Raw genomic sequence first — 14,163 nt, 5'->3', positions numbered from 1 at the left:
TGTCTCATTTTCGGTTCCTATAAGTGTATTCCTAGCATCACATGAGCTCACTCATCTAGGGGAAAAGATGAACAACATAGACTGAAGAACAAGAACAGCATTGATCAGACTGTCAGACCTCAGAGGGAAGGTAGGGGAGGGTGGGGACAAGGGAGATAGATCAACCAAAGGACTTGTGTACTTGCATATGAGCCTAACCAGTGATCACGGACAACAGGGGGAGGGGGGCATGCGTGTGGGGGGGTTTGGGAAGGGAATGGGGGGGTTGATGACAAATATGTGATACCTTAATCAATAAAGTAATTTTAAAAAATTAAGTGGCTGCACCATTTTACTTAAAAATTTATTTATTTTTATTGATTTCAGAAAGGAAGGGAGAGGGAGAGAAACATCAATGATGAGAATCATCTATCGGCTGCCTCCTGCATGCCCCACACTGGGGACCGAGCCCACAACCCAGGCATGTGCCCAGACCAGGAATCAAACCATGACCTCCTAGTTCATAGTTGATGCTCAACCACTGAGCCACACTGGTCAGGCCCATTTTACATTCTTACCAAAAACATATAAATGTTTCAATTTCTCCACAAGCTCCTAACATTTATTACTGTCTCTTTAATTATAGTGATCTTAGAGTGAAGCGGCATCTCTTCGTGGTTTGGATTTAAATTTCCCTGATGGCCAATGATGCTGAGCACCTTTTCATGCGCTATTTATTGTCTATTCAGATTCTTCATGCATTTTTAAAGTTGGATTTTTAATCTTTTTTTATTATTGAGTTGAGTTATTTATATATTCTAAAGACAAGTCCCTTGTCAATGTTTTGCAAATATTGTCACCCATTCTGTGTCTTTTTGCTTGTTTGCTAATGTCCTTTGAAGTACAAAGCATTTTAACTTGTATGAAGTCTACTTTGAATATATATTTTAATGATAGTTTGATTTTTAGAGAGAGGGAGAAGAGAGAAACATCAATGTGAGAGCACAACATTGATCGGCTGCCTCCTGCATGCCCCCTACTTGGGATCCAGCCCGCAACCCAGGCATGTGCCATGACCGGAAATCGAACCAGCAACCTCTCGGTGCACGGGATGCCACCCAAATCATGAAGATTTGCTCCTGGTCCCCATAGAACAGCCTGGCCAAGGTCTGTGTAACACTTTCCTGACCTGGGTTGGCAAGGAGAGCCCACGTCCAGGGTGCTGAAGTGCCTGGGGCCTTGAAAGACAGTAAGAGGGTCAGGAGTTGGAAGTGCTCAGGCTGGAGCCAGCCAGCCCCTGGGCAGGGATTTTTGGCTCAGACTGTGGCCGGCACAGAAGTTGGGGGGTGGGCATGGGAGCCAGGAGAAGACAATGGTGCCTCCCCACACTTGGGGCTGCTGGGCCCTTCCCCTCACTGTGCTGGGACAAGGCAAGGAGGGATGCTGGGGGAGCCCCACCCCCAGGGTAAGGATGGGAGGGCTGGAGGTGGGAAGCTATTGCTGCTCAGGTATCTGCACCTCCCTTACTGTGAGGGCAGAGGGTGATGTGGGCCAAGCACAGGGCTTCAAGCTTCCAGCACTGACCCATTCTACTGAGCCAGCACGCCCGCGCAGATATCAGTGTCCCTCAGTCGAAGCAAGCCCAAAGCCACCAGGTGGCCAGGTGAGTGTCAGGGTCAGGTGGGCACCAGGAGGTGACACCTTTGAGGTGGCAGCAGCCAGGCGCTTTTTGGTAACCCTGGCTACCAGGCTGCAGAAGGGTCATTGTGGCCTGGGCATGTTTGTGGCTGTGCTATCCTTATTTGAAGCCTGGGGCCTGTGCACCCTCAACCCCTGCTCCAATCGAGGATGCTCCACCAGTTACTGCCACAGAAATGCCCCAGCCCTGCCTGGATGCCACTGGGGTGGCATGAGCTGTGGCTGCTCAGCACCCACATGGCAGGGGCTGCACCCACCATTGGGGCTCACTGGGAACCTGCTTCCAGATCAAAGTCAGGCCAAGCCCCACTGCTCGTCAGCTCAGCTGCAGGGCTGTATCTATTCCCACTGCCACCCCAGTCCTCCCCCACAGTCCCATCCTTGCAAGGGCTCAGCAGGGGTCATCCCTGGGTGGCCGTGGGCATATGTGTTTATTGCTATCGTTATTTATATTTATCTTAGATTTTATATAAAATTTCTTATTTAGCGTAACCGATTAACCTAAAACTTGGCAGCTTGAAACAACCAGCATTCATTCTCCATTCAGTGTCTGAAGGCCAGGAGTCCAGGAGTGGCTCTGGGGTTCTGGCTCAGGGACTCCAGGAGCAGCCCTGACTGTTGCTGCAACTGGGGCTTGTCTGAGGGCCGGACGGTGCCAGAGGACCTGCTACTGAGCCGACTGTCATGGCGGTGACCGCAGGTCTCAAGGCCACTCTGGGTTGCCTTCTTCATGGCAAAGCACAGCTGGTCTCCCCAGAGTGAACATTGTCAGACAGACAGAGAGCAGGCAGCACTTGCAACCTTGTCTTGAAGAGACAGTCAGTCACTTCTGCGGGAGCTGAATACCAGGAGGGGTCACGGGGGCCTCGGGGAGACTGCAAGCCCAGGGTCGATTCTTTGCCCAACAAGGGTGCATCCCAGGAGGGGTGTACCCCCAGGGCTCCAGGGAGCAGAGATGGACAGCCCAGCCCAGCCCAGCTTTGGGGAGCAAGTGTCCCCATGGAGGGGAGGAAGTTGCTGGTGCCTGGAGAGAATCGGGCACCACAGTGGGGGCTGCCCCAGCCTGTCCCCCACGGCAAATTTCCTGGACTGGTTCTTCCTCCTGAGCTCATACCTATGATTTGCTGTCATTGTCTGGTCCCCAAGCCCTGGCCCTACAGGCAGACAGACATAGGCAAAGGGACCGACAGGCACCAACACCCAGAGCAGGCGGATCGGCTGACAACGCACATTAACTCGGCAAACATTTATTGACCCATGGCCCTTGCAGGAACCAGCTGGAAGGAGGCCAAAGACACTGGAGAACAAGACACTGCCTGCCATGGAGGGAAGTGACTAAGCACATACCCGCCCCCCAGGAGGGAGTTCTGGTCCCTCCCTGCCCCTCCACAGGCCAGGCCTGAGAAGGTGTTTCATCACTACTTAGCAGGAAGTGGCTGCAAGATGAAAACCAAGATAAAAATAGCTGGTGGGGGGTGAGGGGATCAGGGAATGACCCAGATCCCATCAGAGGCCAGGGGAGATGCAGGAAGTTGAGGGGAAGAGACCCCAGTGGGGACAGCACTCCACGGTTTGGGCTCCAGCTCCCACCACAGGGTTGGCCCCAGCTCTCCACTGGCCTGGGCAGTTGTCCAGGCTGGCGGGGGGGATGGGGGGGAGTGCTTCCTTCCACAGCTGGAGTCTAGGCTGCTGTTCCAGAGCCAGCTGCCCTCAGTTGCCGGAAAGCTACAGCCTGAGGAGGGCCTGGGACAGCCCCTTGGTGCTGCCCTCTGCCCAGGCCCTCACCGTGGGGCTGCCTCAGCTCCGTCTGCTTCTCAGACCTCCCTAACCGAACTAGGATGACGACCCTCCCCAAACCTCCTGGCTCCAGCTTTCATGCAAATTAATCCATTAGGTCAGTGTGGACTGAGTGGTTCCAAGTGTGGGGCTCAGCTCTGAGCAGGCCCTGACTCTTCCCCTACCCACTGAGGCTGCACACCCCACACCCCCAGGCCTTCCCCTCCCTGAGCTCCCCTCCCCCAGTACAGACCCTCTGCAACCCTCCTGCTCAGGAGGGCCTCCCAGGCCTACTGAGTGTGTGTGTCCACACCGCTGCCACCATCCTAAGCCACTGACCCAGGCCCTGACGCTCAGGGACACGTGCGCAAGGCGCCAGAGAGCAGGGAAGACTGGCCTGGTGAGGACTTGGAGATTCCCCGCCAGGAGGGCAGACGTGGGAGCCTTGAAGGAGGGGCAGGCCAGCCTCAGGCAGAGACTCACCCTCCTCCTCCGGGATAGGCCCTGGCCGGGCAGGCGGCAGGCAGGCAACAATCTGAACTGCGGTTGGGAAATTAATCTTGGCTCCGCCTCAGGCGCTTCCAGTCCAGGCTGTGTACCTGGGACCACCCCGTCATTGCACCGGGAGCGCAGGCCCCGGCAGACTCCTGGCCCAGTGTTCAACGCCACCTGGCGTCGCAGTCTTGTATTGCAGCGCTGACACACGCAGAGGCTCAGGACGGACGCTTACGCAGAATGAACCCCCAGTCCTTTCTCACTGTCGGGGAGGGGGGTGGTCCCAGGGCAAGGCCAGGCACTCAGCAGGACTGGACTTTGGTGGGAGCGCACCCTCTGAGCCCCGGACTAAGTGCTTGTGCCAGCCTCACTCCAGTTCCCTGCCCGGGGCACTCTGATGCCCTCTCCTGCTGGTCCCCAGTGCTGGGGAGACTGGCCTAGGGCACGGTTCACGGAGGAGGGGACAGACGGTAAACGTGAGAACAAAGCAGGAGGTGGACCAGGCGCCTTAAAAATATTGCCCAGTGACGCTGGACTGGCGCTTCCCAACAATGGGGTGTATTCTGGAAAACGTGGTGACTGTCGCCTTCTGCCTGAGCCTCCTGCAGACCTCACACCCCCCTCCCACTTCAAGGTGGATCGCTGGCTCCTGCCCGGGTGCGGGCAAACGCGACGCCTGGGCGGACCCTAGAGGGGGCGCACCTGTCAGGAGGGCGGGGCCTGGGGAAGGGGGCGGAACCCGCACGGAGCTTGGCGGCTCCGCCGCCGCCGCTGAGCGCTGATGCCACACGCGCTACCAGACTAGATCCTTCCCGGAAAAGACAGAAACAAACACAAAACTCTCATTGCAGCCGCTGGAAATAAATATTCCTCATTACAGTCTCAGCAAAGGCCGCGGGTCTGGATCGGGGCGGCCTCACCGCAGCCAAGGCCTCCAGGGCGCACTGCGGCCCTGCAGCCCCGCCGAGGGGGCGGCGGGGGGCGCACGGGTCAGGCCCTGCAGGAGCAGCGGCGCGAAGGCCGTTTCAGGGCGCAGCGGGGGGAAGGGGCCGTCGAAACCCGGCAGCGGCTGGCGGCCCACGTAGACCTCTGGCGTGGGACCTTCCGTAGCGGGGGCCGGGGGCGCCGAGCGGCTCGGCGGACCCAGCTGGCCCAGGCAGGCCGCCAGGTGGCCGAGCAGGCGGGAGCGCACGTCGGCCGGGATGTCCTCGCAGGCGGCCAGGAAGCGGTGCACCTCGGCCAGGCACTCGCTGAAGCCGGCGCGGTACTTGCTCAGGACGGCGGAGTCGGCGCCCAGCGCGGCTGGAGGCAGCGGGGACAGGTGGTGGGTTCGCCGTGGCGGTCCCGCGCACCGCCCCCTCCCTCTCGCCACCGTGTCTCACCTGCCCCTGGCCCGCGCCGAAGGCTCCGCAGGTGCCTCACGGTCATCTCCAGGATGTCCGCCTTCTCCAGCTTCGAGTGGCGGGCGCTCTGGGGGCGGAGCCGGTGTGAGCGGCTGCAGCCAGCAGTGCCCCCGACTCAGGCTCCGCGCCTCGGTCCCTCGATCTCGCTCCGCCCCGACTTACCTCTTTCCTGAGCGCGTCCAGGAGGAGGGTCTTGAGCTGAGCGAGGCTCTCGTTGATTCGCGCTCGGCGCCGCTTCTCCATGACCGGCTTGGAGGACTGCAGGTCGGGCCGTGGGCCGTGGCTGAGTCCCGCGTCCATCCGTCCCCCCATGCGCCTCCCGCCCAGGCCCGACCCGGTCCCACCTTCCGGTGCGCGGCCGCACTCCGGAGTCGGTTGGGGGTTCGGCTGGCGCTGGCGAGCGCGACTGCCCGCGGCGAGGTTCTCGGCTTCCCCGGCGTGTCCGCCGGCATGGTGAGCCCTGCGCCCCGGTGCCGGCGGGCGCGGCGCCCCGAGTCCGGGTCCTACAGGCTCCAGGCCCGCGCGCGGACGCTTCCCGGCTATTTAAGGAAGCGCCCCCCGCGGGTGTGTGAACCCCGCTCCGCTCTCTTTCCCACACTTGCGTCAGCCAATGAGCGGCCGCTCCGCCCTCCCGCCCGCCCCGCCGGCCGCTGGGCCACCGCCCCCCGGCTGCCCGCGGCAACTGTCCGTCACGCGTCGGCTCCCGGCCCGCCGACCCGCGGGGGACAAAGGGGAGGGAGCTGGGCCTCATCCCGCGCCCGCCTCCGGCCCCGCCTCCGGCCCCGGCGGGAAACCGCCGTGCCGCCCCCTGCGAGCGGCGCTCGGGCAGGAGGCCCCCTGGGCGCCGGGCTGTGGACCCGGGCGGAGTCGCGAGGCCCGCCTTCCCCTGAGCGGGAAGTCTGAAAGGGAAATTCTCGAGGGGAACCGAGTCCGGGGGGGAGGACGAACCTCGACCAACACCCCCCTTCCTTCTCCGCCATCCCGGTCCCGCCGGGCCTGGAGCCTCCGCACAGCCGGGCATCGCCCTGCCGCGTCTCAGCCCCCTGGATGCCGCCGCCTGCAGCGCCCACGAATGACCCGTGACACGTGGGCGTGGGAGCCAGCCACTGGGCAGGAGAGAGGGCGCTGGCAAAGGTCATACAGTCAGGGTGGCATCACAGCACAATTAAATGATGGCACAAGACCAATGAGGGTGAAGCCGCGGGCAGGTAGAGGGACGTCACCAGTCAGATAGGATGACGTCATCAGACAGACCGTAAACCTGTCCCAGGTGAGGCTGGTGAGGTCCCCAGATAATCAGAGATGATTGTCTCAGGGTGAAGGTAGGTGATGACGCGAGCCAATGGGGTGACTCATGGGGCTGGTGATGTCACCCCCTAGGTTTCAGGACATCAGGGTCAGCCCCACCAGCAACGTGGAGGGACAATAGCTAAGGTTTTGTTTATTTTAAAGAGGCAAAGTGAGGGAAACAGGGCTATGCTTACTTTCTTTTCTAAAAATATTGATTTCAGAGAGGAAGAGAGACACAGAAATATCAATGATGAGAGAGAATCATGGATCGGCTGCCTCCTGCAGGTCCCACACCTGGGATCGAGCCCGCAACCCAGGGCATGACCGGGATGGAAACCCGGGCCCTTCAGTCTGCAGGGGACGCTCTATCCGCTGAGCACAGCCGGCCAGGGCTGGGCTGGGCCTAATGTCGTGTTTGACGTTGTTTTCATTTTGAATTGTGTGGCAGGAGCGCTACAGTCCTGAGTCCTCGGGGTCTCCGGCCCGTTGCCCACGTTTTCCAAGGCCCACGAGTCGGCCTGGCCTTGGAACTTCTAACCGGTGGGAGGCAGGCGGACAAACAATCACTGCTCGGCTGTAAGACGGACATGGGGGCGGGGGCTGCTGGGGAGTGGAGGCCCTTCTTCCGCCGGTGGTCGGGGTCTTCAGGGAAGTAGGCGGCAAGCAAGGCTGCGTGGAGGGCTGGCCGCGGAATCAGAGGGATGGGGAGGGGCCGCGGGGGCTTCCGGCCCCAGAGGGAAGAGGGGCGGCCTCGAGGGGCTTTTCTGACCCAGAGAGAGAGCCCACTGTCTGCGCCCAAGGGTCACCTCGCCTGCTGGGAGCCTACCTAGTGGTGGCGTCCACGGAGGCCCTGCCCCAACACCGCCCGGGATCCATCAGGCCCTGGTGCAAAGCAAAGCAAAGCCCCGCTGGCCTCCGGGAAGCCTTCCAGTATCCTGGAGCCACGCCGGCCCCTCGGAGGTCAGTCTGGGGCGCCAGGCGTGGCGGGAGGCGCTCAGATCCTCCTTGCCACACACGTGCCTACACGGGTGTGCGGGTGCGGGCCTCCGGACTGGCCTCAGGCCGAGCTGCCGCTCACCAAGGTGAGGCCGCCCCCACCCCCACCCCCACCTTCTACTGCCCCAGAGGAGCCAGTGGAGCTAGGCAGGAGGCGCTGGGAAGACAGGGGGACAGAGATCCGCGGAGGGGACCTGCCCACCCAGAACCGCCTGGCAGCGCTGATGGTTCCACTGCCTGCTCGGACTAGTCCTGCTGGCCAGGAGGTCTCCCAGACCTGGAGCCCCCACTGGACCCCCAGGGGCCACCTGGACCTTCTCCTTCTAGGCGTCTTGGGGAGAAGCTGGGGACCCGCACTTCCTGGGGGGGAAAGGGGGCGCTGGGACCAGTCTAGGGGGTTCTGGACCACCCCAGCCGCCCACAGAGACCAGATAGGCAGTCAGTTCAGACGGAAAAAACTGGCCTGGGAGCCCTGTTCTTGACCTTCCTTTCCCTTGGAGTTGTCAGCTGGGCTCACTCGCCCCGTACCTGTTTCCTCGCCTATGCAATAGGTTATCTTTCTATTTTTCCCGGCGTCATTGGGGAGATGACTGAGATCCTACTTTGGAAGCATCCAGAACATAGAACTGGACACATGTCAGCGACAGCTGTTAGTGCCCAGGAGGCAGGCAAGAGAATGGGACAGGTTTTCAGGTCCTCCTGGGGAGACTGAGGCAGGGAGGTGCTGCCTAGACCCTTTCCAGAGAGGGAGGGGTGCCTCCCACCCAGGGTCTCCTCAGGCCTGTGACTTGAAGGAGGTGCAGGAAGTGAGCCGCCTGTATCTTGGGGGGTGGGGTGAGGTGCAGGGGACATTCCAGAAAGACGGACAGGCAGTGCCAGGAACTGGGGCACGAGCGAGCCAAGTGCCAGAGGAAAGGAGATGAGAAGGAGCCAGAATGGCCAGTGTTCCTGTGTGTGGCCAGCACCCCTGTGTGTGGCCAGCTTATCACTCCGGGGCCGTGGGGGGAGGGATAGAAGCAGGACTACTAGGCTGTACCTGCAGTAGCCCAGGTGAGAGGAGATGGTGCCCTGGGCCAAGTGTGCAGGGGTCAGTGGCGAGGACTGAGAGGTACTTGGGAAGGCGTTTGGTTGCTGCTGTTGTTACATATATGAAGGGCTTCAAAATACAATCTATATATATAAAAGCCTAAGCAACCGAACTATCAAACGACTGGTCAACCAGTTGCTATGAGGCGTACTGACCACCAGGGGGCAGACGCTCAATGCAGGAGCTGCCCCTGGTGGTCAATGCACTCCCACAGCCAACCTCCCAAGGCCCGCCAACCTCCCACAGTCTCCCCCCCCCCCCCCCCCCCCCCCCCGGCTTCCCCCGCGGCCTGATCCAGGCCGAGGGACTCCACCTGTGCACGAATTCATGCACCGGGCCTCTAGTCAAGAATATGAAAAGTTACCTATGCTATTTTAAAGGTTTAAGGAAGTTTAAGTTCGTTTGTAAATAAGCCCCAATATTAACCAAAGGCCCCTTTATAAAAGACTGTTGTGATTTCATAAATAGAATATTAAGGTTTGGGACCAGAACTTAACTATTTTGTGGCCATGTTGTTAGGTACAATCTAATATATTTTTTTAATGTACTTTTATTGATTTCAGAGAGGAAGGGAGAGAGAGAGAGAAACATCAATGATGAGAGAGAATCATTGATCGGCTGCCTCCTGCACATCCCACACTGGGGATCGAGTCTGCAACCCAGCCGTGTGCCCTGACTGACTGGAATGGTGACCTCCTGGTTCATAGGTCAACACTCAACCACTGAGCCCTGCCGGCTGGGCCACATTTATTTCCTTTTAGCTAATATTTGTATGACATGTCTCTTTTCATCCCCTTTTAAATTTCCTGTATCTTTTATATCTCAGATGATTCTTGCCTTCTGTAAACCACATACAATCAGATTATTTTTAATCATGGTCATTTAGTCCCCCTGATTTCAGCCCTCTGGCCTGTAGCACTGTGAGGGCATACATTTCTGTTGTTTTAAGCCACGGGTTTGTGGTGATTTGAAACATGTGCTCCCACAGGTTCTGTCACGTCGCCTCTGTGGTTTTCAGGTCCTCCTGATGAAAGCAGGAAGACATCAGGTCACATGGGACAAAGGAACTAAAAGTACCCGTATGTCACGTATTAAGAAATCAGCAGGGCATGAGGTGAGGGGTGGCGGGTGGGGGGCAATGAGGTGATAAGGACACATATGTAATACCTTATTCAATAAAGAAAAAAAAGGAAGAAATCAGCAGACATATAAAGCATGTTTAAGAATGGTCATCGGGGGAGGTTGGGGCGTTTTAACTCTCTGTGTATTCTTTTTATTGTTTCAAAAAATGTTTGTGGCTTTCTTTTTTGTTTGTTTTTCCTCTTTGTGGTGTTTTTTTTTTAATATATATATATAACACCAATATTATTTATGCAAGGAATGGGTCAAGATATAAACTTAAAATAATTTTTAAAGTTTTCAAAAATCATTTTTGTGCGTGTTAACAATTTTGGTGCCTTATCAGAGTTTTGGGGGGTGGAGGGGAGGAATGGTCAAGATTTATATTCAGCCCAGCCGGTGTGGCTCAGCGGTTGAATGTCGACCCAGGAACCAAGTCACTAGTTGATTTTCGTCAGGTTGCGGGCTTGATCCCCAGTAGGGGGTGTGCAGGAGGCTGCCGATCAATGATGTTCCTCTCTCATCAATGTTTCTGTTTCTCTATCCCTCTCCCTTCCTCTCTCTCTACAAATCAATAAAAAACGTATTTAAAGATTCATATTCAAAACATTTTCTCTTTGCCACTCTTTGACTTTTTGTTGTTGTAACCCTCACTAGAGGGTATATTTTTCATTGATTCAAAAGAGAGAGAAATGGAGAGGGGAAAGGGGGAGAGAGAGAGAAAGGAACATGGATTGGTTGCCTCCAGTACTCACCCTGACCCAGGATCAAACCCAAAACCTGGGTATGTGCCCTGTCTGGGAGTTAAACCAGACCCTTTGGTGCACAGGATGCCGCTCTGACCAACTGAGACACCAACCAGGCCTGTTTAACTCTTTGAGGAATGTCTGTTTTCCACAGTGGCTGCGCCATTTCACATTCTCATCAGCAATGTATGAAAGTTCCAGTTTCTCCATCCTCATTAGCACTTGTTCTGTTATTAAGAGGCCCAATGCACAAAATTCGTGCAAGAGTGGGCCTTCCTTCCCCTGGCTGGCAGCTGGCAGCACCGGCTTCCCTCTGGCACCCGGGACCTGGGCTTCCCTCGCAGCCCCAGCTTCGCCTGGAAGGATGTCTGGTCTAATTAGCATATTACGCTTTTATTATTATAGATTATTATTATTTATAGTCATGCTAGTGGGTGTGACATATCTCGTTGTGGCTTTAACTAGCATTTCCCTAATGCCCAATGATATTGAGCATATTTTCAAGAGGCTGTGCCCATTTGTATATTTTCTATGGCGACATGCTGTTCAAGTCCTTTGACCAATTTTTAATTGAGTAATATTTTTGTTGTTGAGTTGTAAGATTTATTTTTATATTATGGATACTAGACCCTTATCTGACATACGATTTGCAAATATTTTCTCCCATTTTTGTGGGTAGTCTTTTCACTTTCGCAGTAATGTCCACGAGTTCATTTTTGTAGAAAATAAAAGATACATCTCTTTCATTAAAAAAAAAAAATCTGAACAAATATTGGTGACCATCCCTGGGTAGTTTGGGTTGTCACTATTTTGTTATTTCTGAATTAACTGTGACAAGATTTTCCAAGTTTGTTACTTTCGAAAGTTGGTAAATGGAAAGTGAAACTTTCCCATCATCACTTCATGTTGTTATGGCTTTTGTTGAAGTGCAGGTCATTTGGGGGGGCGGGGGTTTGGAATGCACACTCCGGGGGAGGAGGCACACAGGGTGTCCCACCCTGGGCGCCGCGGGCGGGTGGGAAGTCCCTCCAAGGATTCCTTACTGTTCTCCTTGGGCTCAGTTTCTGCCACTGGCTCCCAGGCTCGCCTTTGGGAAACGAAAACTGAAACTGAAGCTGAATCGGTGGCTGGTGAGGCTGCTCCCAGACACGCCCCCTGACGTGTGAGGCTCAGGCTCAGAAAAGGGGTGAGCCCTCAGCGCCTGCCGGAGAAGGAGCTGGAGCTGAGACAGTGAACTCATCATCCTCCTCATCGTCGTCACGGCCTGGGAAGGACCTGGCATCAGAGCCCACAGCCATGGTGAGGCGGGTAACAGGCTGGACAGGTGGGCTGGGCACCACTCCATTACCCTCTCCCTCCCTGTGTGCCAGGCAAACAGAGCTGCGCCAAGCTCCCAGGTTCCTAAGTGGACACCAGGGCTCCTCCTGACACCAGGGTCTGGGCCTTGGAAGGTGGGTTCTGCCCAGTGGCTGCTTCTAGGTCCCTTGGGGGACAGCTTAACTAGTGAAGCGAGACCAAGTAGATGGTCACGGGAGGCTGGCTGTTCCTCTAGAAATGCCCCCTTGTGCTTCTGTCTCCTGCACTTGAGGTCTCTCCTGGTGGGTGGAGAGGACACAGAGGAGGGAGCAGGGTCCAGGGCCCTAGGAGCTTGCCCTGCGACCAAGGTCTTGCGTGTAGTGGTACCAGGGTCTCTGAGCTCCGTGTGATGCCCACAGGGCGGGTACCTGAGGGTGAAGATGCTGAGCAAGGAGTTCCGGGTGCCCATGAGGGACTCCATGCTGTTGTCGGAACTGAAGCAGCTGATCACCCAGGAGATCCAAGTGCCCGCCTTCCAGCAGCGCCTGGTGGTCCAGGCAAGCAGTAAAGTGCTGCAGGACGGGGTTCCCCTGGCCCACCAGGGCCTGCGCTCCGGCAGCGAGGTCGTGCTGGTGGTGCAGAGCTGCGACAAGCCCCTGAGCATCCTGGTGAGGAACGAGAGGGGCCACACCAGCGCCTACGAGGTCCTGCTGACGCAGAAGGTGGCCGAACTCAAGCAGCAGGTGGCTGACCGGGAGAGCACGAAGGTCGACCAGTTCTGGCTGAATTTCCAGGGGAAGCCCCTGGATGATGAGCAGCAGCTGGGGGAGTACGACCTCACACCCCACTGCACTGTGCAGATGAATCTGCGCCTTCGGGGGGGCAAGGAGGGGCCAGGAGGACAGCGCTAAGAGCCACCACCAGCAAGTCCCTGGCCAAGGGGGCCCATAATAAACGTTGATGCAAAGCTAACTGGCTGCCTCTGCATCTTCCCTCACTCCTGCCCTGTCACTCTCGCTTCCGCTGATGAACCCTGGGGGAGAGGTGGAGGAGGAGGAAGGCAAGCAGACCCAGGGTCCCTGGGTGGTCACAGCCCAGAGCCGAGTAGGATCAACTAGTAACAACGCTCTCCCACACCCCCACCCTGCAGAAAGACTGGAGGTGTGTTCCCACACCTTCGGGAAATTAACTTCTAGAGAAAGAAAAAGGCCTCACTGGGGTCCATCCCTGGCCCAGGTGAAGCATGGTCAGGCCCTTGCACAACTGGCCCCACCCAACATCTGGGTCAGCAGACAGCATGGGGGGGGGGGAGGCCAGGTCAGACCCCAAAGGCCACAAGGCGATGTCCCCACTGGGATCAGCACCCCTGGAAGCGGTGAGGGAGGGGAGTCCTAGGGCCTGCCTGGGTAAGCTGGGAGGTGGGGCTCCGGGCCTCTCTGTCCTCCGGGACCCACTAGCCCACCCTGTCCAGTCTGCATTGGTCTGGAAGGGGTGTGGACAGGGCCTGAACATACACGTCACCACTGGTGACTTGCTGAGTGGAGGCTGTTCGAAACATACATACACCTGCCTTCGGGTTTTACTTAATGGAGAGGTCGTGGCCAGAGGGAAGGACGCCTGAATGGGGGACTCCTGTAGAAGAGCTTTGGGGAGCACCGCCTGGCACAGGCTGCACGTGCTTCCACACCAGATGCTACCCCCGTTTCCCAAATGAGCCCACAGGAGCCAGGCTGAGCCAGCCTTGGACACAGGCAAGATGGGGGTGACAGAACAGACAGCTCTCTGGGCCAAAGTCCAAGATTCTGGGGACACTCAGACCTCAGCTTTCAGACTATTCGGGCAAGTTATTTGGCTGGAGACCCAGCGTCCCCTTTCTGGTCTGTGGGAGTCCGTATTTGGGCTGAGGGGTGGGGCGCAGCCTCAGGTCTGCCTTGCCTAGGACAGATGCGTGCGGGGGGCTCTCCAAGATCCAGCCACATTTCCTGGGCCCCACAATCACCTCTTTACTGCAAGTCAGCAAGTGTAAGCACACACCTTGATGCCATCCTCCTTTCCTGAACCCCCCACAGGGTCTGGAGACGTAGGGTCCTTCAGAGGGGGCTCTGCATAGCTATCCCTTCCTAGCTCCTGGCCCCAGCTCTGTGGCAGGCTTGGTGAGGGGGCACCTCACATCCAGCCCTGGGAGAACGGAAGGGGCCTCCTCCCCCTCCCCCTCGATCGTCAGCCAGGCCAGGCTCCAATTTGGACGTTCTGGATCGCAGTTTGTCCCTGCACTTAG

The 14,163-nt window shown here is 57.4% G+C and overlaps 2 protein-coding genes across 2 annotated transcripts; one reads left to right on the top strand and one right to left on the bottom strand.

The window, feature by feature from the left end:
- Nucleotides 1-268: 268 nt before the first annotated feature.
- Nucleotides 269-5,922, bottom strand: HES4 (hes family bHLH transcription factor 4). Its single transcript, XM_079776912.1, has 4 exons — nucleotides 5,696-5,922; nucleotides 5,514-5,609; nucleotides 5,331-5,418; nucleotides 269-5,250 (listed from the first exon to the last, which is right to left on the bottom strand). The coding sequence occupies exons 1-4, from the start codon at nucleotides 5,801-5,803 to the stop codon at nucleotides 4,865-4,867; spliced, it is 678 nt and encodes a 225-aa protein (XP_079633038.1). The 5' UTR covers nucleotides 5,804-5,922; the 3' UTR covers nucleotides 269-4,864.
- Nucleotides 5,923-11,781: 5,859 nt separating this feature from the next.
- On the top strand, nucleotides 11,782-12,849 carry ISG15 (ISG15 ubiquitin like modifier). The gene is made up of 2 exons (XM_079778059.1): nucleotides 11,782-11,888; nucleotides 12,305-12,849. Exons 1-2 carry the CDS (start codon nucleotides 11,886-11,888, stop codon nucleotides 12,794-12,796), a joined length of 495 nt encoding a protein of 164 aa, XP_079634185.1. The 5' UTR covers nucleotides 11,782-11,885; the 3' UTR covers nucleotides 12,797-12,849.
- Nucleotides 12,850-14,163: the final 1,314 nt, after the last annotated feature.

This window comes from Cnephaeus nilssonii (genome assembly GCF_951640355.1).
Source record: "Cnephaeus nilssonii genome assembly, chromosome: 7".
Classification (NCBI taxonomy): Eukaryota; Metazoa; Chordata; class Mammalia; order Chiroptera; family Vespertilionidae; genus Cnephaeus; species Cnephaeus nilssonii.
Note: the sequence above shows the minus strand (reverse complement) of the source record. Positions and strands in the feature narration are given on the sequence as shown.

What these genes read in the sequence shown, in the direction of transcription:
- HES4 (XM_079776912.1), bottom strand. Translation starts at nt 5,803, where the DNA reads ATGCCGGCGGACACGCCGGGGAAGCCGAGAACCTCGCCGCGGGCAGTC. An exon ending in GTGCGGCCGCGCACCGGAAG is followed by an intron (nt 5,610 to 5,695) that starts GTGGGACCGGGT and finishes CCCGACCTGCAG; the next exon opens with TCCTCCAAGCCGGTCATGGA. An exon ending in TGGACGCGCTCAGGAAAGAG is followed by an intron (nt 5,419 to 5,513) that starts GTAAGTCGGGGC and finishes CTCCGCCCCCAG; the next exon opens with AGCGCCCGCCACTCGAAGCT.